This window comes from Sciurus vulgaris (genome assembly GCF_902686455.1).
Source record: "Sciurus vulgaris genome assembly, chromosome: 1".
NCBI classification, from domain to species: domain Eukaryota; kingdom Metazoa; phylum Chordata; class Mammalia; order Rodentia; family Sciuridae; genus Sciurus; species Sciurus vulgaris.
Window position 1 is genome coordinate 43,635,264 of NC_136461.1, and position 24,630 is coordinate 43,659,893.

The 24,630-nt window shown below is 48.5% G+C and overlaps 1 protein-coding gene across 1 annotated transcript in view; it reads left to right on the top strand.

Annotated features, from left to right (window-relative positions):
* MROH7 (maestro heat like repeat family member 7) overlaps nt 1-24,630 on the top strand; it is a 78,710-nt gene that overhangs the window by 47,055 nt on the left and 7,025 nt on the right. Inside the window, exons 14-22 of the mRNA XM_079140956.1 lie at nt 163-317; nt 2,355-2,493; nt 3,933-4,123; nt 8,892-9,029; nt 10,736-10,850; nt 14,460-14,600; nt 15,234-15,413; nt 15,975-16,130; nt 16,416-16,538. Coding sequence (XP_078997082.1) covers nt 163-317; nt 2,355-2,493; nt 3,933-4,123; nt 8,892-9,029; nt 10,736-10,850; nt 14,460-14,600; nt 15,234-15,413; nt 15,975-16,130; nt 16,416-16,538 — 1,338 coding nt within the window. The remainder of the gene's footprint in view (nt 1-162; nt 318-2,354; nt 2,494-3,932; nt 4,124-8,891; nt 9,030-10,735; nt 10,851-14,459; nt 14,601-15,233; nt 15,414-15,974; nt 16,131-16,415; nt 16,539-24,630) is intronic.

The window sequence follows — 24,630 nt, forward strand, 5'->3', positions numbered from 1 at the left end:
GCAGCAGGCCTCTGCTCTCTCCCCTCTTCTCTCCTGTGGTGCTCTCCTCTCTCTCTCCTGTCTCCATCTTCTTCCCTTCTCCCCCTCCCCTCCCCTCCCCTCCATGCCTTCTCTGGTTTTTCTGATGGACCTTTGTTCTGCCTGCTCACGGCTGTGCCCTAGATCCCAGAAATCATGCAGGGCATCTACATGCAGCTGAGCCACATCCAGGAACCTCGGGCCCGCGAGGTGGCCCTGTTGCCCGTCTCCCTCTTGGCCAGCTCCTTCATGACAGAGGTTGTGGTGGCCCTGCTCATGTGCCCCCTCCCACTGGACAGGTACCAATAGAGGGGGGCTCCCAGCCACTTCACCTCAGAGGGACAAAGCAGGCCTCCCAGGCTGGAATCCCCCCTTTCTACCTAGGGAATGCCCTCACCCTCCCAGATGGCCCCTCTTTGGTGATCCGTGTTTCTTATGACAACCATTAATCATTTCCCGAGCGTTGCTGGGTGTTGGTGCTGAGCATCAGTACATTCTCTTGATCTCGAAATAGCTCCATTCTACAGATGAGGAAATTGAGGCTCAGGGGAATTTTCCTGCCCTAGGAGCCCACTGAGGCACCAGCTAAAGGAGGACCTAAATTTGACCCTGACTGACTCCAAGCCTAGAACTCTTTAATGGTGCCCTAGGAAGGAGGCCTGCATGTCCTGATTCTGCCTCCAGCAACTGGTGGTCTTGGGCAGCCTGCTTGCCTTCTCTGGGCTTCAGCTTCCCCCAGAAGCAAAAGGAGGAAATGATCCCTGTATTTACACCCCAGATAGGCAGTGTGATGAAGTAATGCAGCCAACTGGGCTGAGTACCTGCTTGGGTCTGCAACTGTTCACTGCCTCCAGGGAGCTCCTGGTCTGAGGGGCAGAGGGGACAGTGGCCAGATGGTGACCAATCTGGCTGACTTTGACCTCTCAGCCCAGTAAATGCTCCCACCATGCCTTTGAATAAATAAAATAAGGCAGTGGCTAATCAACACCCTAGGATGGTTGTTTTTGAGTAAATGCGAAAGAATTATGCAGAGCCTTGCAAATGGCTTTCTGGGGTGTGCTCTGGTTGGGGTCATTTGCAGATCGGCAGGGATGGTGACCCAGCCTCATGTCCCATTCTCCCACTAGGACAATTTTAGCTCTTTCAGGATGCACTGTATATCAGGGGAATTCTTCTTGGGTTCCCTAAATAGTCTGACTCACAGGATGACCAGGATGACCAGGATCGCACTCGATATCAGAGTCACTCGGGGTAGAGGACAAGGCAGAGACAAGCCAGGCACCCGGGCACAGTGTTTAAGGAGACCCCCCCCCAGGTGCCAAGCCTGCACTTGCATGAGTCTGAGTGTGAGGACCTCCTTGAATTTTGTACTCCGGATGCTTGGGTCTGGGAACTGGTCTCTTGGGCCTCCCAGGTAAAGCTCAGGTGTGAGGAAAAGAGACCCAGAGTGACCCCTGGCTGAAATGGAACCACAGGGACCAGAGTCTCTCTTGTCAACTCTATAGGCTTCATTTTGGGATTCCCCACAGGGACAATTCCATTAAAGAGTCACTGCTCCCTGGCAGAACCCCATCATGCACATCAGTTCTTACAGTTAATTGATAGTTTCAGTTCAGATGCAATTTACCAAATGGTCATAAAGAAGACCATTTTTACCATAAGTAATGTTGCCTAGCAACATAGTTGACATACTATCTTTATCAGGTTTCCAGGGGAACAGAGCTAGAAAGTGAATGGAAGGTTCAGATGCTCATGTAGAAGGGGAAAGGTTTCTGTTAACCCTGTAGCACTCTATCAGATTCCCATGGCAAGAACTCTGTGGGCTGGTGTCTGCTGCATTCAGATGTTTCCCCTGCCTGGGGAACTGCCTGCCAAGGGGCAGGAGCCGTGCTTCCTGGTATTAGGTGACGAGGGTTCCCCTTCCTCGACTCCTGCTTCCTGGTATGAAGGAAGGAGCCTGGGCTTTGGAGACATCAGGTCTGGCCACTCCTTTCCTCTGTAGCTCCTTAGCCGTATCATTTTGGATTGGCAATTTACCTCTCTGAGCCTCTGTTCTGCATCTGCAAAATGGGAATAATACCCATGCTTAGGGTCATTGTGAAAATTCAGTTACCTGAATGGATCGAATCCTTTTTTTGCTTCTGTATCCCTAGAGATTTGTCTAGTGCAGCACATGCTCAATAAATATTTGCTGAAATAGTAAATTGTATGTAAAGCACCTGGCATGGTCACTGGGAACAGGGTTTTCAATCATCATTAGCCTCCTGCCTCTTGGGGAGTGTTTTCTGGACCATTCCTTACTGTCATGCCTAACCAACCCCCACCCTGGCCCTCAGTAATGGAGCGGAGATGTGGAGGCAGTTGATACTGCGCAAGCCCAGTTGTGATGTCCGAGACCTCCTGGATCTGCTTCTGACCAGCTTGAAGGAAAAGCCAGTCACCAAGAAGGGCCGGGCCTCCATTGTGCCCCTGGCGGTGAGGACCCAGCCCACCAGCCCCATCACTCCATCCTCCCTCCCCTGCTCCTTCCCTCCTGCTGTGCTCAGTTTACTGGGTTCTCTGGCCCACCTGCCAGTGATACTTGTCCTTCCTTGGGCAAGTCCCTGTCTCTGGGCTCTTTGTGATCCACTGGACAACAGTGGTGCCACCTGTGGGGAGAGCAGCCTGGAGCAGTGGGAACAGAATGACCTGGAGGCCCAGATGGTGGCTGGGCCTTCTTGGTGATGGAGTTCTCTGTGCCTCTGTCACCTTTAACTTTCACCTGGCTCACCCCTGCTCACCTTCCTGCTTGCGCTCCTGCCCCTCTGATCCCTACCAAAGCATCCTCCAGAAATGCACGCCTGCTCTTAGCGCCCGCCTTGGCTTCCCGTTGCCCAGGAGAGTACCATGGTGCTCCTACCTGTGCTGCCAGGCCCAGTAGCCCTCGCCCACCTTGCCTCCCTCCACGGGCTTCTTGCTTGCTCTAGTGCAGCCTCACTGGTGTTGGTCACAACTTCAAACATCCATGCAGTCTTCTGCAACAGAGCCTTTGTGCCCTCTCCCTGGAATGCCCTCCACCAAGCTACCTTCTGCTTATCCCTCAGCTCAGTGCAAGCATAGCCTCCTTGGGGAAGGCCTCCCTGTTCTCCCTGACTCGCTCCAATCTGGGCATGGTATACTTCGCTTCATATACTTTATCTTGGAAGAGTTTATCCCAGTTGTGATTTGATAATAGTGTGGGGACCATTTGGTTAATTCATGAGATGCAGGAAGCCAGTGCCTGTCCTATTTGGCTCATGATGACATCTCCAGTGTCAAGCACATACCAGGCACTGAGTAGGTACTCAACTGTTTTTTCTTGGGCTGATTTGTTTAATAGGTATTTATTAGCACCTACTAAGGGCCAGGCACACTGATGAGTTCTGGGGATTCAGCTGCAAGACATTCTCAGACGGTCTGTGCCCTGCCCAAGCTCATACAACTTAGCACTTATTGGCACCAGAGCCCAAGCCCAGATCTCTCCCCATGTACTGGGCACCTGTGTTGTGAATAAGGAAGAGGCAGGAATGCTACAGCTGGTATCTGAAAACCTGGGTTCAAGTTCCAGCTCTGCCCCTAGGGGCTGGGTTTCCTTGGACAGCTGCTTTATCCCTCTGAGTCAGTCTCTTCAATTGCAAAATGGAATCGGGCTTGTTTAATTCTCAGGAGGTGGGAAGGGATCCCTCACCATGATTCTTCCCAGGTCACATGGCGTCCTAGCCCTGGACTGAAGCTAAGAGGCAGGCTGTGGTTCTCACTCTGGGGTAGGACCTGGCCAGAGGTCCGGGTGGGAGCAAAGACCCAGGCGCAGCCTCCCAGAGCAGCAGCCCAGGCCTCAGGCAGGAGTGCGGGGAAGGTGGGCCTGCTCATGCCACCAGCTCCCCCTCCTCCCCCAGGCAGCCAGCGGCCTGTGCGAGCTCCTGTCTGTCAACAGCTGTGTCTGCCGGGTGAGGCGCATCTACCCGCAGCTGCTCCTGGCCCTGCTCATTCAGGTCCACTACCACATTGGCCTCAACCTGCCCGGCCGCGTGGTTCCTCGCAAGGATGCCAAGAATGACACAGAGCCTCCTGTCTTCGTACCTGTGCGGTATGCTCTGCCATCTCTCTCCATCCCTCTATCCCTGGCAGGGGAGAGGGCCACCCAGCAAGACCCTCCACAAGTCATCAGTCCATCAGTGGATGTTAGTTCTGGGACTAGGAGAGAAAGCAGAAGCACACTTTTATTAGAGTTGCTACTTCATCCCAAAGCTGTCCTTGAGCACCTGCTCTGTGTGTCTGGCGCTGTGCTTAGCACAGGAGCACGGGAAGGAGCCCACCTCTCCCGAGGAGCTCAGCATTGAATTTTCTTCCTCCCTCCCTAGAGACATTATTTGTATTAGGTATTTGGTTTATGTATAAGACTCAACCAGTTTAATTTTTTTTTTTTTTTTTTTTTTTTTGTGTTGCTGGGGATTGAGCCCAGGGCCTTGTGCATGCAGGACAAGCACTCTACCAATTGAGCTGTATCCCCAGCCCTCAACCAGTTTAATTTTTAATTATTTATTGGAATAAGTAGTACATGCACATGGATATTTATATATATATATATATAAAAAAAACAAACCAAAAACAAAACCTCAAAGGGCATTAAAAGGGAGTCTCCTTTCCTGCCCTTAATGCCAGCTTCCCCTAGGACAAGAACATTCTTTCAGGGGTGGTTTATGCATGAACATGTCTGTTTAAGTTCTCTCTTTTTATTGTAGTGGTAGCACACCTCACACAGGTACATATTCTTGCTCCTATCACATACCACATCTTAGAGATCATTACACACAGAGCTGTCTCTTATTATTATTTTTGGCACCAGGGATTGAACCCAGGGGTGCTTAACCACTGATCCACATCCCCAGTCCTTTTTGTTTTTTATTTTGACACAGGGTCTTTCTAAGTTGTTTAGGGCCTAAGTTGCAGAGGCTGGCCTCATGTTTTCTTGCCTCAGTCTCTTGAGTTGCTGGGATTATAGGTGTGTGGCACTGTGCCTGACCGTTTGAAGATTTTTCTTATTAATGTGTAAGAGCTCCTTATATATTAAGGAAATTAACTCTGTCATTTGTAGTCCATTTTTTAACTTGACCTGAAATTATTTGATTGTCTTTTGCCACTTAAAAATTAATTTTTTTTTGTACCAGGAATTAAACCTAGAGTCGCTAAGCCACTGAACCACATCCCCAACCCTTTTTATGATTTATTTTGAGACATAGGGTATGACTAAATTGCTTAGGACCTCACTAAGTTGCTGAGGCTGGCTTTGAACTTGTGATCCTCCTGCCTCAGCCTCCTGAGCTGCTGAGGCAGGTGTGTGTGTCACCAGGCCCCGAAGAAATTGAAAATTTTTACACAGTCAAGTCTTCTCTTATGAAGCTGTGTTTGGAAGGCAGAGGGCAAGCTGTTGTATAGCTGGGCTCAAAATCAGAAGGCCTTCGATGGAATCTGTGACTTAGTGCTCTGCGTTTTGGGTATACTAATTTGACTTCTTGGCAGTCAGTTTCCTTCCTTATGAAATGGGTCAGTGACTTCCAACCCTAGGTCTGTTGTGAGAACCAAGTAGGTTCCCAGTCCTGCACAACATCACCTGCCATCAGTGGCCCCTGCCCCTGTTTCCACCCCCCTGTACTGCACTCAGAGTCACCTTGGACTCAGAAAGCTGATGGGCTCCGGGGAAAGCTGAACAGGAGGAAAGAAAGAGGTGCTGCAGGAGAAGGAGGAGCACGGAGTGGGCAAAGTTCTCGCTGTGGAGGACCACAGGGAGGAGCTGGAAGAAGGCCTGAGTGTCCAACCTCACCTCTACAGAGAGGCGGCCTGGGAGGCAGAAAGCAGGGAGGCCAGGGCCAACCTGAGGGGACCCAAAAGCCACAAGTTGCCTGGCTATAGTGACTGAAAGGCGCATTCCCTGCGATGCCCTCCAGGAACCTATGACCGTGACCTTATTTAGAAAAAGGGCCTTTGCTGATGTAATTACACTAAGGATCTCAACTGAGATCTTTCTGAGCTAACCAAGTGGGCCCTGAATCCACTGTCAGTGTCCTTAGAAGGGGAGAACCGTGGACTCAGAGGGGAGAAGACTTTCAAAGACGCGGGCAGAGAGTCAGTGACACTGCTTCGTGTGGGGAAGCTGGAGGAGGCAGGGAAGGGCCTCCCAAGGAGCCTGTCAGGCCGTGTGGCCCTGCCAACATCTTGAACTTGGGTAGCCAGCCTCTAGATCTAAGAGACTCAGTTCTGCTCTTTTAAACCATCCAGTGGTGACTGGCTCAGCAGCTAATGGTAATGAGCACACTGGGGTGCTCCAGGCTCCGTGGTAGGATGGAACCGTGCTGCGAGGCTGTCAGCGCACACAGGTGGTCACTTCCTCCAGCAAGGAGAGGGACACAGGCAGTGAACCAGCCCCAACACTGCTGGCGTGGGTTTGAAGGACTTGATCTCATGAGCATGGCTTGAGGCTTGTGCTCTGAAGTCCAGTTTCTGTGCTTTGCAGCACCTATATGTATTGAAGCTGCTCTGTGTTGGATTCTTGGCTCTCCCGTCCTGGTGCAGGGACACTTTGCCCAGAAAACCCTCCAGGAGGGTGAAACTTGAAGAGCTGCCCAACCACACATAGACTTCTCCCCCAAAGTGTCAACTCCGCCCCCTTTTTTTTTTTTTTTGGTAGAGGGATTGAACCCAGTGGTGCTTAACCACTCAGCAACATCTCCAGCCCCTTTTATTTTATTTTATTTTATTTTTTTTTTTTGAGACAGGGTCTCACTAAGTTGCTGAGGCTGGCTTTAAATTCGTGATCCTCCTGCCTCAGCCTCCCAAGCCGCTGGGATTACAGGTGTGTGCCACTGTGCCTGGTTCAACTCTGCCTTTTTACAAAGTGGCGTGCTGTCATTTTGGGCTGTTACAGGCAAATCTTTGGGAGTGAGGTGAAGAGGAAGGGAGATGGATAGGGTCATTTTTTTCAAATGTGAGGCCAGAGTGAGGAAATGGAAAGAGCGTAGAGGATGCACTAGGAATTCTGTGTTCAGAAGTTTTGGCCTAAACACATACTCATCCTGCTGCGGGCAAGGCCCAGGAGGGGCAGGCCCGGCTGCAGCTGTCTGGAACTTCTGAGCTCAGTGCCGTCTCAGCCATGCCTGAGAAGGTGACCAAAGCTGCTCTGCAGATGGAGCCTCTCAGGAGGGAAGACCTCTGCAGTGGCAGGGGAACACTAATCTGTCTAATGCTTGAACTTGAAGAGAAAAACCAAAGTTGGTGGTTCTTCAAATGCAAACCTTAATAGCTCAGCTCAACCACTGCACCAGCACAGGGGGCTCCTGGGGCTGGAAGAAGGGTGGAGAGGCCAGTAGGTCAGCTCCTTCCCCAGCACCCTCCCACTCCCTCCATGACTGGTAGAGGATGCTCCTGACAGCACAGGTTCCGAAGAACCAGCATGAAGCCTCCATGATTCCGATTCCGAAGGCCCAGGCCCCAGTTGGAGCTCTTTTTTCACACTGGATTGCTCTACGTTTAAAAAAGTAGAAACAAGACGGGCGTGCTCCTGTAATCCCAGTGACTCAGGAGGCCAAGGCAGGAGGATGGCGAGTTCAAACCCAGCCTCAGCAACTTGGCGAGACCCTGTCTCCAATAAAATATAGAAAAGGGCTGGGGATGTGGCTTGGTGGTTAAGTGCCCCTGGGTTCAACCCCTGGTACCAAAAAAAAAAAAAAAAAAAAAAAAAGTAGAAACATAACAGATGAGGTGGTGCACACCTTTAATCCCAGGTACTCAGGAGGCTGAGATAGTGTCACAAGTTTGAGGCCAGCTTGGGTAACTTAATGAGACCCTGTCTCAAAAAAGAGAGGGCTGAGGTGTAGCTTGGTGGTGGAGCATCCCTGTTCCAACCCTGTACTGAAAGGCAAAAGTATGAAAGCAAAGGGCCAATTCCTCAGGATGAGGATTCCCAATTTCTGACAGGATTTGTTTTGAGTCACAAGAACCAGCAGCTCTGTCATCTGAGCTCCTCCCACCAGTGCACAGCAAACTCTTCAAGTGCTTGGCTAGGTTTTGGGAAACTGTGTACACTTAAACTTCATTCCATTCATGTCAGTTTTTATCTTAGTAAAGGTTTATATGCAGTCCTGTGACTCACAACAAGGATTTGCTCGATGGTGGGCCACATACACCTTGGAGGTCCCCTAGGATTATGGTGGAGGCTGGGTGTGGAGTAGGCTCTACGGTCGAGGTTCGCGTAAGCACCTCTACGATGCTCATGCAAGAACAAGGTCAACCCACAACGCATTTCCCAGGATATCTCTCAGTGTTAGCCAGGCATCTGGTAGGATCTCAACAGATGGCAGCTCCCTCCCAGGACTCCTTGAGCTTACTCAGGAGCCTAAGAAAGCAGAGTCCTGAGCCCCAGGTCTATGAGCGCCCAGGGTGTGAAAGCTCCCCAGGGAACTCTGCTGGGCACCCTGAGGGGAACTTTTCTTTTTCCCTTCCCTTCCCATCCCTTCCCTTCCCTTCCTTTCTTCTTTTTGCTATTGGGGATTGAACTCAGGGGCACTTAACCACCAAGTCGCATCCCCAGCCACCACGCCTGGCTGGGAATCATTTCTTAAAGGTCCCGAGGAAGGAAAGGACTCCGTACTGGATAGGACAGTGAGTGCCCAAGTGAGCAGAGAGGACTGATCTGCAAGTCGCCCACCCAGCCATGGGCTGGATGGGAAGTGGAGGGGAGAGGGCTGGGGAGGCTGGGGAGGCCTTCTTCAACCTCTTCCTACAGTGCATGAAGCTCAGGAGAGGGAGCCCCTGCCCACAGGGGCGGGTGACCCAAGCTCTCGGCCCCCTTGTCTTGGCAGCTGGGTGGTGAAGGTGGTGAAGACCCTGCTGCTGAAGATGGGCTGCTCTTACGAGGCCACCTCCCTGGAGGACCAGGGTGGCTGGGAGCTCATGGGGCAGGCCGAGAACCACCATCGTGGAGTGTCCCTGCTGGCAAGGTGAGCCCAGGGGACACCTTGGGCAGGGACGGGCGGGACCTCCAGATCTTCAGACAGACTTGGGTTCCCATCTCTCTGAGCAAGACTAGTTGCTCCTTCTGCCGACTCTTCTCTGAAGCGAGGGGTTATTGTCCTCCTTGACAGGTGGGCGACACGAACATGAAAGGTGGCACTTACTCTGGGAAGTGACTTTGGCCATAGTGGTCCCTGGCAACCTTAGAGCCTGTAAATTATTTACCAAGCACCTTTACATAGGAAGTTGGTTCCCACACATTGTAGTGGAAATGATGGTATAAGAGCATCTAGAAGTGGCGGTGGAGACAGTCTGCCTGCATCTGAAGTTGAGCCTCTTCCCTGCTGTGTGACCAGGGGCCAGTTATTGCCCTCTATGTCTCTGTTCTCCCTCAGTAGCATGGAAACAGTAAGACCCACTTGCCAGAATGGAGTGAGGATTAAATAAGGTATTTTGAACAGCTCCTGGCACGTGGTAGGCTCAGCACAGACTAGCTTCTGCTTCCATTACGGTGCCTAGGACAGGCATTAATATGTGTTTTGCACAGGAGCATGCCTAGCTCCAGAGAGGGCAGCCATGTGCCCAAGATCACACAGCCATGTGTGACCTGCTGGTCCTGACCAGAGCTCTCCTCTCAAACACACACAACTTCCTGTGAGTCAGGAGGGACACCTTGACTTCCCTGATGTGTCCCCTGTAGGAGGACCTACCCTGGAGTGCTCAGGAGGGCCCTCTCCCCAGGGTCTTGAGAGACAACCTCATTTACTGAGCACCAGCTATGCTCTATACACCTTGTGAAGAGGTGTTACATGGATGATCTCATTTAGTTCTCTCACCACACCCGGTGGAATTACACTCTTGCTATCCCAGGGGCACACATGAGGATGCTGAAGCCCGGAGAAGTTAAGTGACTGCTCCAAGTCACACACCTAGCACTAGGGCCAGAATTTGAACCCAGGCCATCTCACTTCCAACCCTGTGTGTGCCTGCCACATTGTCTTGGGTTCACTAATGGATGGAGCATGTGTGAGGGCCTCAATTTGAGCATGCATTGAGACCGTCTCCAGAGCCTGCTGCCCCTGCCCCGAGTTCCTGCTTCAGGGGTTCTGGTCAGGGGCCTGAGAATGTGCATTTCTCAGATTCCCAGGTGGTGCCGATGCTGGGTGGTGGATGGAGGGAGCACAACTTGCTTAGTAGAGCGAGTGAGGCAGCAGGAAGCGGGGAGCCCTTGGCTGGGGATTCAGCTCTGCTATCTTCTAGCGCTGTGTCTTGAGCAGCTGAAGCTGTGAATGGGCATGGTAACAGCTACTGCCTGGAGGGCGATAGTGAGGATCAAATCAAGTAGTGAGCTCGAGGCTTTGGCTGCCACCGGGCACGTAGTAGAGGTCCCTCGCTTCCCCTCCTTCCTGTCCCTCCTGGCGTGGCCCTGTGCATCCAGGGTCTTCAGCTTGTCTCTCTTACCGACTGGCTCTGTGCCCTTAGGCACATTGTTATTTGGGCCTCAGTTTCCCCTTCTGTATAATGAAGCAGTTAAACTAGATGCCTCAAAGACCCCCCCCCCCCAGGGGAGAGGGCCTGGGATCCCAGGAACCCAGGTGACCCCAGCTTGGGGGATTTCCAGTGCCATGGCTGAACTCCTACCCAGCAGGTCCCCTGGGGCAGGAGAGCCTGAAGGGACTGTCCCCTTCCCCAGGGCCATGGTGCACTACTCCTGCCAGGAGCTGTGCCGCATCCTCTACCTGCTCATCCCTCTCCTGGAGCGCGGCGACGAGAAGCACAAGATCACGGCCACCGCCTTCTTTGTGGAGGTACCAATGGGGACTGGGGCATGGGGCAGGCTTGTCACGGGCTTCAGTTCACAACAGGGGCTGCTGCTTCTGTGCACACAGTCCTTTCCAGCATACAGAGCCTTTCTAGGAGGATGATTTCTCCAGATACGAAGACCTCATGAGCCTCCCTCCCTCGCCCCCTCCGCTCCCACTCCTCCTCCCCACACTCCCCTGCTGCCCCAGGCCACCACCGACCCTTGCTGGGCACCTCTTTGGGCCAGGCACTGGAGATGCTGATATGAACTTGATCCCACCTGGCCTCCAGGAATTCTTAGTGCTTCAGGGGAGACCAAGGACACCCTGATTGAAAATGGGGGGCTATAATGTGACTTGTTTGAAGGTGGGGAAGTACAGGCTGTGTTGGGAGAACAGGAGACTCGAGGGAGGAGGTTTCAGGAAGAGGTTCCCCAAGGAGGGAACACCTAACCTGAGCAAGTGTCCATGGGAGGTGCTGGAGGTGGGTGCTAGAGAAGTCAGGAAAAGTCAGAAGGGACAGATCCAGAAGAGGAGTCACTAGTAGCAGCTGCTAATGTTTGTTGAGGACTTCCCTTCTCCCAGGCATGTTCCAGGAGCTTTACATTTACTGATCCAGTTCGTCCTCACAGTAATCCTGGGATTGTATTAGAGGAGGAGACCGAGGCACAGATTTTAGTACCTTTCCCACGATCCAAGTGGCAGATTCAGAATTCTAAGCCAGACATTTGGGCTCCAGAATCCCTGCCCCCCACCTCTTTGTCTTTTACCCCCTTCTCTTAGTTTATTCTCATTGGGGCAAAATATGTATAGCATAATATTTGCCATTCAACCCTTTTAAGTGTACAGTTCAGTGACATTAAGTACATTGCATCATGGTGCTTCCATCACTGTCCCATCTCCAGAACCTTTTCATCTTCTCCAACTGAAACTACCCATTAAATATCAGCTCCCCACCTCCATCAGCCCTGGGAACCTCCATTCTACCCTCCTCTTTTTTGGGAGTGGGGAACCAGAGATTGAACCCAGGGGTACTTAACCACTGAGCCACATCCCCAGCCCTTCTTATGTTTTAGTTTGAGACAGGGTCTCAAGGTTGCTTACAATCTTGCTAAGTTGCTTCAAACCTGCGATCCTCCTGCCTCAGCCTCCCAAGCCACTGGGATGACAGGTGTGTGCCACCGGGCCTGGCTCCCTTCTACTTTCTATCCCTATGAATTTGCCTAGTCTAGGTTCTTCAAGTGAGTGGAGGCTCTGTCCTTTAGTATCTGGCCATTTCACTCACTGAGGCAGTCTTCCCAATTTATCCAGGCTGTGGCATGCGTAAACTTCCTTTGGATTGCTGTCGTATGTACATACCACATGTCGTTTATCCTTCATCTGTTGACTGACAATGTAAAGTCCGCTTTCTTGGCCACCATACTTGTCTGCCTTTTGTGACTTGACAGTTGTCATGCAGGTGAGTCCTGGATATTACCAGGGTTTGTTGCTCAGAGGCAAGAAGCTCACTGTCTGCTTAGACAGTAAGAAGGACAAGGAAGGCTTCCTGGAAGTGGTGACATTTGGGCCTTGACAGGTGTGTAAAGTTTGCCAGATGGATGGGAAGCAGCGAGGGCATTCTAGGAACTTCTCGCATCTTTTTCTGCTCTCTGGGTGGACTGTGAGTCTGGAGAAGGGGCCAAGTTGTGTTTGTATTCAGTCCCCAGGCCCATCCTGGAGGGGCTCCAATAAGTGGGATTTGGATGGGCAAGTGAGTGCCCAAAGGAACACTGCCAGGCCCTGTGGGCATCTGCAGAATGTGTCACCTCCAGGGAGGACAAACTTGGACTTGGAGTCAGGAGTCCTGGGCGCCAGCTCCTGCTCGGTTCTACTTCTGACTTCCCTGACTTGTGAGGGAGGGGAAGGGCTCGGTTCCTGCAGGCCTACTTTGTGCAAACTTCTTTGTGTGTCACCCCACCCATCCGCACACAACCCCGCAAATAATTGTGGTGCTCATGGCTGGGGGAGGCCAGGGGTCGCTTTCAAGGCCACACATCCCAGGGAATACAGAGGTTCTGACCAGGACAGAAGTCTGCTAGAGGCTGACACACAGATTCTTGGGGAAGGGGATGGAGGTGGGACCTTGCGAGACCTCAGGGGGTGTCCCCATGTCCACTGCAAGGTCAGGGGCTCTAGGTTTACTGATCCCAGCAGTCCGTAGGACCCCTGAGCCTCTGGGCAAAGGTCTGGCCCTCCCTCTCTGGGGCAAAGGTCGTCTTGTGGGCTCAGGTTTCTCCACCTCCCCAGCAGAGGTACCTGTGCCTGGACAGAGCCAGACTGGCCAGGTTTGCTGTGGCCCAGGTGCCCCTCCTTTGCGCTCCACAGCCCTCTTCCCTGTGATTGTCCTTGTGTGTACTTGCTGCTCCTGAGGGCAGGTAAACTCAGGGAGGGAACGATGTGACTTGGGCGAGTCACTTAGCCTGCCTGTGCCTCAGTTACCTCACTTGCAATTTGAGGACTGAATTGCCCGCCTTGTTGAATTTCAATGAGGGTGACGTGTTCACATGTGTTCACATGTGTCTTAGAACAGAGCCTGGCTGTAGGAAGTGCTTTCCGTGCATCAGCTGTGTCGCCATCACAGTGAACATCACGGCCTCCTGTGCCTGACCCAGGACCTGGTGCAGAGCAGGCCTGAGTATCGCTGTGTGCAAGGATGGGTGGGCAGTGGGTGCAGCCACTCTTCCCTGTCCCCTCCCTCTGGTCAACACCCTGCCCTCTCCTGCAGCTCTCCCTGTCCCCTGTGCTCCCCATCTCACAGATAGGGGGTTTAATAGTGGTGGTAGGTATTAGGCAAGAGCGCGATGGAACAGGTGTTTTGGAGGCTGACAGCAGGAACTGAAGGGAGGGCGTGAGGGAGAGGAGGAAGAACAGGTCCGTGCCTGTTGTTGGCTGGGACCTTGAAACAGGGTTAGCCATGGGGACAGGAAGGAAGGAGCCTGAGTTCATGTTAGGCCGCACCAAGGCCTCAGGTGTTCCTAGTCTCACGTTTCAGCCCAAGGAGGAAGGCTTGATCTTCGCCCTCATGGAAGCCCCCAGGTGGCCATGAAGGTTTCCAGGTGCTGCTTCAGGATGTTCTGGGTTCCCTGGGCCCGAGGTAGTCAGCCTGGGAGAGGCCCAGGCAGTGTCAAGCATGGCTCCAAGGGCTGAGTTTTGGACAGAGCCACAGAAGGTGATGGGGTCAGAGAGGAGGTGGGCATCCCGGCAGAAGGCCATCCTGCCAGCACAGAAGGGACAAACAGCCCAGCCATTCTGGAAACAGAGTGCAGCTTGGCTGGGAGCTGGTTGGCCAGTGTAGGAGTGTGGGCTGTGGGGTGGGCGTGGTGCGAATGAGGCCACAGGGGCCAGCAGAGGCTGGATAGCACAGGCAGGGAGAGACGCAGGGCCCTGAGTTGGGGAGAGACATGGTTAGTTTCACCATGAGGTGGTGATGGACATCCAGACGAGGTCTCTAGCCGACTTGGTTTACAAGTCTGCAGCTCTGGGCAAAAGCTGAGCCTAGTTTTCCCCAGGCATGGGAGACCGGTGGGTGAGCCACCCACACCTCAGCCTGGGAGTAATTGCCTTTGGTTTCCTCAGCTCCTCCAGATGGAGCAAGTGCGCAGGATCCCCGAGGAGTACTCTCTGGGGCGGATGGTGGAAGGTCTGAGCCACCGTGACCCTGTCATGAAGGTGCTGTCCATCCGAGGCCTGGTCATCCTGGCCCGTAGGTCTGAGAAGGTGAGTGGAAGTTACCTAGCCCAGCGGAGACACCTAGCCCAGCCTAGCCCTGGGCTGGAGGAGTATGGAGCTCAGTCATCAGTATTTCAGGTGTTCATGGCTGGAATCAGAGTCCATTTTTGCCCATCCTCAGTGGTTCCATCTGTACAATGGATCTGCCTTTGTAGTTTCTAATCCAAGTTTCCCACAATGACTCTGAAGGCAGGTGCTAGGAGGGAAAGGAGTGGCAATAGTTATTGTCTTTTTTCAGATTATCAGGAAACAGAGTTGCAGACTGTTGGTGCATTATTAGCATTTTTAAAAGTGCTTTGTGTTTCTGCTGTATTGTTGCAGCTCAGGATGTAGCCAGGACAAAGGGACAGGGCATAGCTGTAGGAAGCTGACTGAAAATGCAAGATGTCACCTACCTAGTGCCAACAAAGGGGATTGACGACAAAGAGCCTAGGGATCCTGGCCAGGAAGGAGTCAGTAAGGCCAAAGAGGGCTTCAGGGAGAGGGAAGATCTTGAGTGAGGGCATTCCAGGCAGGTGGATATACAAAGGCCCAGGGGGTGGGAGTTGGTGAACCAGAGACCGAGTCTCCTGCCTGCTAGCCCAGTTAGGAACCCCTCTCCCAAATGGCTCTGTTCCACAGACGGCCAAGGTGCAGGCCCTCCTGCCCTCCATGGTGAAGGGCCTGAAGAGTGTGGATGGGGTGCTGGTGGTGGAGGCAGTCCATAATCTCAAGACCATCTTCAAGGGGCAGGACCGAAAGCTGGTGGACAGCTCAGTCTACGTGGACATGCTGCAGGTCCTACTGCCGCACTTCAGTGATGTAAGGAATCCCAGAGTGAGGGAGGCACAGGGAGGGGGTCCTCTACTAATATGGGGACTGTAATACCTCTCCTCCTGACCCTACCCGTTGGGTTCTGGGTAGGGCCAAGTCAGCCCAGAGGAAAGGGCACCTATTCCAACCAGTCCATGTCTTTTTGTAATTAGTTCAACCAGAGAAGATTGCTTATTCTAATCGGTCTTCCTGGAGGGAGCAATTCTTTGTAATCAAGTCTACCCAGAGAAGGTGATCCTGTACCACTCGTTCACCTAAAAAGGGGATACATTTTTTTTTTTAACCAGTACTGGTAGATGGGGGCATTTTCCCACTTGGCACCAAGGCACCTATTAGGTTAGTGGGGACCCTGGCTGGGAAGAATTAAGAGAGCTCCAGACCTGGGCTTGGGTTAAGAGACCACTGGCCCCGGACGAGCCCCACTGGGTGGCCTCGGCTGTTCTTTGTCTCTGCGTCTTCGTGCCTGGAGGGCCCCTCAGGATGAGGGAAAAGAAGGCCCTGGAGCCTCCTCCTGGAGGAGGGGCGTTCTGAGCCTTGGGTCTGCTGCAGTCAAGAGAGGATGTGCGCCTCTCCTGCATCAACATATACGGGAAGGTGGTCCAGAAACTTCGGTCGCCCCGCACTCAGGCCATGGAGGAGCAGATGATCAGTACCTTGGTGCCCCTACTGTTGATCATGCAGGAGGGCAACACCAAGGTGGGCCAGGTGAGTGTGTGCAGGCAACTGGGACTGCAGGGTCTTCTCCCTTTGTGGAAACAACCCAGGATCGCAAACAACCCATTGGGGGGCAGTTATTTATGTCCAGCCACGTCTGTTTTCCAAAGGTGTCCATATCAGGATTCCTCCTAAAAATGTCTGACTTCACTTGTATGTCTTCAAATAGGAATTGATTTTCCAAAATCCGGTTTTACATTTTTTTTTTTTTCTGGAACATGTTCAGACTGTCTTAGAATTTCATAGCTCTGGTATTCTCTTCCTCTTGATCCCCAGAAATGCGTGAAGACCCTGTTCCGCTGTTCTTGCTTCATGGCTTGGGAGTTGCCAAAAAAAGCTTATAGTCGGAAGCCCTGGGACCACCAGCAGCAGACGGTGGCCAAAATCTGCAAGTACCTTGTGAGTTTCCAGGCTCTGCCCAGTCTCCTTATGAGTGGGTGGAGTTGGGGATTCCAGCCTTCTCTCATCCTTCTTTTCACACCAGCATCCTGATGAACAATTTCCATGACCACCTACAAGATTTTGGCTCTGGAACACCCATCTCTGACTTCTCCCCACCTCTGTGGTCCCTCTCCACTGGCTTACCAAACATCTCCAATGACCCACAGGCACTTCAAGTTATGTGTCTCTTTTGAACTTACAGACTTCCCTTTCAGTCTTGCTTTGACCCTCTAGGTCCTCAAAGCAGAAACCTAGACTCACCCTAGACTCCTTTCTCTCCTCTCCTTCCACATCTGATCAGTCTTAAAAATCCTAAATATCTGTCAGTGGGGCCATTGGTCGAACTGTCTGGGGGGTCTCCCAGCCTTTAATCTTATTGCCTTTACTTTTAATCTACTGCCCACCCAGACCACCAGGGTAGCATTGTTAAAACACTGGCTTCTCTCTATATTTACATATATAATATATATTACAATACATATTTATATTATACATTTACATATTATATTATATTATAACATACATAATATAACATATATATATATTTATTTATAATAATGGTAGATAATATTTTCTGTGTTGCTCAGGATGGAACCTAGGACCTTCCACATACTAGGCAAGCACTCTATCACTGAGCCACATCCCCAACCCCTAGCTTGTCTACATTGTATCCCTGCCTAAGGGGTTACAGTGGCCTCCTTTTCTGCAATAGCAGTTCCCAGGATGAAATGCTGGTTTCATTACATATGCCCCAGGTTGGGGGTGGGGTGGAGAAGTAGTTCTAGGACAAATAAATTTAGGCAATGCTTCATGATATGTGTGTCTCAGCACATGAAAGTCTCTGAGATATTCTGTGCTAAGGAAAAGTGTTTGTGGTTGTTGGCTTCAAGGTCGACTTATTTAACCACAGAAGCCCCTCGCTAGGTGGTACCGGGGGACAGCCTGAGTAGGAATGAGCCATGCAGGCGCTGTGAAGTATGGCAGTGCAAATGCAGAACGTTTGGCAGGCTTACTGTTGGGTCCCACTCTCCCCTTCCTGTGTGGTGGGCCAGATGAGATTAGCTTGGAAGGTTTAGGAGGAGCTGCGTTGGGTCAGCCCTGAAGAAGGGAGGGGAGGGGTCCAGTGCCAGAGGAAGAAGTGGAACTGCAATGAAGCTTCAGCGGAGGTCTCAGCCAACCCTATGACCCTGCCGTGAGAGCCTCTAAATGGGCCCAGGGTTCGGGCCACATAGAAATATGGTCTATATAAAATTTTATATATATGTAATATAATAAATATATAACATATTTATATATATAAATATTGGCCACATAAAAATTTTATACATATTTAAATATATATGGATATATATTTATATGTATAAATATATATAGGTCATATAAACTTTTTTTTTTTTTTTTTTTTTTGAAACTGGGTTTCACTGTATTGCCCAGGCCAGCCATAAACTCCTGGGCTCAGGCAATCTTCCTGCCTTAGTCTCCCAAGTAGCTGGGATTGCAGGAATGTGCTACCATACCTGGCTGGAGTCAGGTCTTTATGTTCCTGTGTCCCTCTGTCACTGGATGCCAAACACCCTGGGAAGGTACATGGCCTGGGCCAGGCAGTTTCCAGCAGGCAGTCCCAATAGCTGGGGGACCAAGTTCTTCCCATGTGAAGGCATGAGCCGGCGATATGACGGGAACCTAACATGAATGTGCGAGTCTGAGGCACCACCGCTCTCAGCCGTGCTCAAAGGCCCCACAGTCAAGTGTGTGATATCATTTCCATCACTTTACAGAGGGGAGAGAGGTCTGGAAGAAGTTTGGTCAGCATCACTAATTCACATGCTTACAGTGGCCAGTGACAGGCAGCCAATGATCGTGAGTGACATGGACATAGTGGGGCCTGTGAGCCAGGAGAATCCCAGCCCTGCCAAAGATGCCAAAGGAGGGGAGAGCTCCAGCTCCCACATAAGACCCTCTTGCCAGGTCCTCTGGTTTTACAAGAAAAGTTTGAAACCTACACTTTTATGACATTAATAAACAATCAGTGTAGCTTATTTAAAACACTGCTGGCCATTGCTTGGCCAGCTACCTGTGGAGCCAGCTTGTGCCCCTCCACAGCAGACCTCTGTGGATTCTCACTTTCTTTTTTTTTTTTTTTTTTATTGTAAACAAATGGGATACATGTTGTTTCTCTGTTTGTACATGGCATAAAGGCATACCATTTGTGTAATCATAAATTTACATAGAGTAATGTTGTTTGATTCATTCTGTTATTGTTTCCCTTCCCCCCACCCCTCCCACCCCTCTTTACCCTCTATACAGTACTTCCTTCCTCCATACTTGCCCCCCTCCCTAACCCTAACTCTAACCCTAACACTAACCCTTCCCTCCCCCCCATTATGTGTCATCCTCCACTTATTAGGGATATCATTCGTCCTTTGGCTTTTTGAGATTGGCTTATCTCACTTAGCATGATATTCTCCAATTTCATCCATTTGCCTGCAAATGCCATAATTTTATCATTCTTTATGGCTGAGTAATATTCCATTGTATATATATACCACAGTTTCTTTATCCACTCATCAATTGAAGGGCATCTAGGTTGGTTCCACAGTCTGGCTATTGTGAATTGAGCAGCTATGAACATTGATGTGGCTGTATCTCTGTAGTATGCTGATTTTAAGTCCTTTGGGTATAGGCCAAGGAGTGGGATAGCTGGGTCAAATGGCGGGTCCATTCCATGTTTTCTAAGGAATCTCCACACTGCTTTCCAGAGTGGCTGCACTAATTTGCAGCCCCACCAGCAATGTATGAGTGTACCTTTCTCCCCACATCCTCGCCAACACCTGTTGTTGCTCGTATTCTTGATAATCGCCATTCTAATTGGGGCGAGATGGAATCTTAGGGTGGTTTTGATTTGCATTTCTCTTATTACTAGAGATGTTGAACATTTTTCCATATGTTTGTTGATTGCTTGTAGATCTTCTTCTGTGAAGTGTCTATTCATTTCCTTAGCCCATTTGTCGACTGGATTATTTGAATTCTTGGAGTAAAGTTTTTTGAGTTCTTTATATATTCTGGAGATTAGTGCTCTATCTGAAGTATGATTGGCAAAGATATTCTCCCATTCTGTAGGCTCTTTCTTCACATTGCTGATAGTTTCCTTTGCTGAGAGAAAGCTTTTTAGTTTGAATCTATCCCAGTGGTTGATTCTAGCTTTTATTTCTTCTGCTATGGGAGTCCTGTTAAGGAAGTCTGATCCTAGACCAACAAGGTGAAGATTTAGACCTACTTTTTCTTCTATAATCTGCAGGGTCTCTGGTCTGATTCCGAGGTCCTTAATCCATTTTGAGTTTAGTTTCGTGCATGGTGAGAGATATGGGTTTAGTTTCATTCTGTTGCACATGGATTTCCAATTCTCCCAGCACCATTTGTTGAAGAGGCTATCTTTTCTCCATTGCATATTTTTGGCCCCTTTGTCTAGTATGAGAAAATTGTATTTATTTGGGTTTGTGTCCGTGTCCTCTATTCTGTACCATTGATCTACCTTTCTATTTTGGTACCAATACCATGCCGTTTTTGTTACTATTGCTTTGTAGTAGAGTTGAAGATCTGGTATTGCAATACCCCCTGTTTCACTCTTCCTGCTAAGTATTGCTTTAGCTATTCTGGGTTTCTTATTCTTCCAGATGAATTTCATAATTGCCTGCTCTATTTCTGTAAGGTACGTCATTGGGATTTTAATTGGAATTGCATTGAATTTGTATAGCACTTTAGGTAGTATGGCCATTTTGACAATATTAATTCTTCCTATCCAAGAACATGGAAGATCTTTCCATCTTCTAAGGTGTTCTTTAATTTCTTTCTTTAGTGTTGTATAGTTCTCATTGTAGAGGTCTTTCACCTCTTTTGTGAGATTGATTCCCAAGTATTTTATTTTTTTCGAGGCTATTGTGAATGGGGTAGTTTTCCTAATTTCTCTTTCTGAAGATTCATCACTTATGTATAAAAATGCGTTGGATTTATGGGCATTGATCTTGTAACCTGCTACTTTACTGAATTCACTTATGAGTTCTAAGAGTTTTCTGGTGGAATTTCCAGGTTCCTCTAAATATATAATCATGTCATCAGCGAACAGGGATAGTTTGAGTTCTTCTTTCCCAATTCGTATCCCTTTAATCTCTTTGGTTTGTCTAATTGCTCTGGCCAGAGTCTCAAGAACGATGTTGAATAGAAGTGGTGAAAGAGGGCATCCCTGCCTTGTTCCAGTTTTTAGGGGGAATGCTTTCAGTTTTTCACCATTTAGAATGATATTAGCCATGGGCTTAGCATAAATGGCCTTTACAATGTTAAGGAATGTTCCCACTATCCCTATTTTTTCTAGTGTTTTGAGCATGAAGGAGTGCTGTATTTTATCAAATGCTTTTTCTGCACCTATTGAAATAATCATGTGATTCTTGACTTTAAGTCTATTAATGTGGTGAATTACGTTTATTGATTTCCTGATGTTGAACCAACCTTGCATCCCTGGGATGAAACCCACTTGATCATGGTGCACTATCTTTTTAATATGTTTTTGTATGCGATTTGCTAAAATTTTGTTGAGAATTTTTGCATCGATGTTCATTAAGGATATTGGTCTGAAATTTTCTTTCCTTGATGAGTCTCTGTCTGGTTTAGGTATCAGGGTGATATTGGCTTCATAAAATGAGTTTGGGAGGGTTCCCTCCTCTTCTATTTTATGGAATACTTTGAGAAGTATTGGAATGAGCTCTTCTTTAAAGGTTTTGTAGAACTCGGCTGAGAACCCATCTGGTCCCGGACTTTTCTTTGTTGGTAGGCTTTTGATGACTTCTTCTATTTCAGTACTTGAAATTGGTCTATTTAAATTGTTTATGTCCTCCTCGTTCAGTTTAGGCAATTCATATGTCTCTAGAAACCTGTTGATGCCTTCAAAATTTTCTATTTTGTTGGAGTATAGATTTTCAAAATAGCTTCTAATTATGTTTTGTATTTCCATCCTGTCTGTTGTGATATTTCCTTGTTCATTCCGAATTTTAGTGATTTGGGTTTTCTCTCGTCTTCTCTTTGTTAGTGTGGCTAAAGGTTTATCAATTTTGTTTATTTTTTCGAAGAACCAACTATTTATTTTGTCAATTTTTTGTATTGTTTCTTTTGTTTCAATTTCATTGATTTCAGCTCTGAGTTTAACTATTTCCTGTCTTCTACTACTTTTGGTGCTGTTCTGTTCTTCTTTTTCTAGGGCTTTGAGCTGTAGTGTTAGGTAGTTTATTTGTTGAGTTTTACTTCTTTTATTAAATGCGCTCCATGAAATAAATTTCCCTCTAAGTACTGCTTTCATAGTGTCCCAGAGATTTTGATATGATGTTTCTTTGTTCTCATTTACCTCTAAGAATTTTTTAATTTCCTTCCTAATATCTTCTGTTATCCATTCATCATATAATAGCATATTGTTTAATCTCCAGATGTTGGAATAGTTTTTGTGTTTTACTCTTTCATTTATTTCTAACTTCAATCCATTATGATCTGATAGAATACATGCTAGTGTCTCTATCTTCTTGTATTTGCTAACATTAGCTTTGTGGCATAATATATGGTCTATTTTAGTGAAGGATTCATGTGCTGCTGAGAAGAAAGTGTATTCGCTCTTGGTTGGATGGTATATTCTATAAATGTCCGTTAAGTCTAAATTATTGATTGTGTTATTGAGATCTATGGTTTCTTTGTTCAATTTTTGTCTGGAAGATCTGTCCAGTGGTGAGAGAGGCGTGTTAAAATCACCTAGTATTATTGTGTTATGGTCTATTTGGTTTCTGAAATTGAGAAGGATTTGTTTGACATACATGGATGAGCCACTGTTTGGGGCATAGATGTTTATGATTGTTATATCTTGCTGATTTATGCTTCCCTTAAGCAGTATGAAATGACCTTCTTTATCCCTTCTGACTAACTTTGGCTTGAAGTCCACATTATCGGAAATGAGGATGGATACTCCAGCTTTTTTGCTGAGTCCATGTGCATGGTATGTTTTTCCCCATCCTTTCACCTTTAGTCTATGGGTATCTTTTTCTATGAGGTGAGTCTCTTGCAGGCAACATATTGTTGGATCTTTCTTTTGAATCCAATCTGCCAGTCTATATGTCTTTTGATTGATGAATTCAGGCCATTAACATTCAGGGTTATTATAGAGATATGATTTGGTTTCCCGGTCATTTGGTTCATTTTTTAAATTTTATTTATTTATTTGTTTGACACAACTTGTTTCCTCCTTTATTTGACAATTCCTTTAGGATAATTCCTCCCTTTGCTGATTTGCTTCTTTGTTTTTCATGTCTTCGTCATGGAATATTTTGCTGAGAATGTTCTGTAATGCTGGCTTTCTTTTTGTAAATTCTTTTAGCTTTTGTTTATCATGGAAGGATTTTATTTCATCGTCAAATTTGAAGGTAAGTTTTGCTGGGTATAAGATTCTTGGTTGGCATCCATTTTCTTTCAGGGCTTGAAAAATGTTGTTCCAGGCCCTTCTAGCTTTTAGGGTCTGGATTGAAAAATCTGCTGATATCCGTATTGGTTTCCCCCTGAATGTAATTTGGTTCTTTTCTCTCACAGCCTTTAAAATTCTGTCTTTATTTTGTATGTTCGGTATTTTCATTATAATGTGCCTTGGTGTGAGTCTGTTGTAATTTTGTGTATTTGGAGTCCTATAAGCCTCTTGAACTTGATTTTCCATTTCATTCTTCAGATTTGGGAAATTTTCTGATATTATTTCATTGAATAGGTTGTTCATTCCTTTGGCTTGTTTCTCTAGGCCTTCCTCAATCCCAATAATTCTTAAATTTGGCCTTTTCATGATATCCCATAGTTCTTGTAGATTCTGTTCATGATTTCTTACCATCTTCTCTGTTTGTTCAACTTTGTTTTCAAGGTTAAATATTTTGTCTTCAATGTCTGAGGTTCTGTCTTCCAGGTGTTCTATCCTATTGGATATGCTTTCTATGGAGTTCTTAATTTGGTTTATTGTTTCCTTCATGTCAAGGATTTCTGTTTGTTTTTTTTTCAATATCTCTAACTCTTTATTGAAATGATCTTTTGCTTCCTGTATTTGCTCTTTTAACTGTCGATTGGTGCGATCAATCAATGCTTGCATTTGCTCTTTCATCTCATCATTCAGTGCGTGCATTTGCTCTTTCATCTCATCGTTTGCTTCTCTGATCATTTTAATTATGTACATTCTGAACTCCTTTTCTGTCATTTCTTCTGCCATGCTGTCACTGGGTTTTATTGATGTAACATCTAGATTTGTTTGCAGCATTTTCTTTCCTTGTTTTCTCATATTGTTCAGGTATCAGAGGACCGTTGAGATATTGCAGATTTCCTCTATTGACTTACAATGTCCCTGAAGATTTCTATATATATCCCCCCTTAGCCTTCAGTAGGCTGAAGTCTTGGAGGAAGTTGATAATGCAGTGCTCCACAAGGAAGCTGCCTCTCTAGGAGTGGTGGCCTTCAGGTGGGGTATAATCCCTGCTAGTGGGCAGAGGTGCCTCCACTTGTTGACCAGTGGTCATCCAAAGGGGACCTAGGCTGTGGGCTGAGGCAAGGCCTGTTTGGGCCTGAGTCTCTGGTTTTACCGTCCTTGTGGGGAAACCTCACCCAGCAGGGAAGACTCACCCGGTGGGGAGGTCTCGCTGGTCAGTTCCCTCCTAGAGGTTCCCCTCAATTTACAGCTACCGCCTGGGCTGGGCTGCCTTCCTCTGCAAAGTTCCCAGGGGCCCGGCCCTACCTCCTGGGCCTGGGAGCCTCACCCTTTGCAGATGACTCTCCTTAGGCTGCCCTTCCTCAGAGAATCTGCCCACAGGCCTGGAACCCTCGCTCCGCCCTAAGCCTGTCTCTGTGCGGCTCTTCCACCAAGAAGCCTCCTAGATCCTGGGACCCTGCTCTGCACCCAATCGCCTGGCTATGCGGACCCTCCTCTGAGCAGCCACCTGGGGCCCTGTACAATCGCTCTGAATCCCAGAGACCCACCACACGCCTCTTCCTCCAG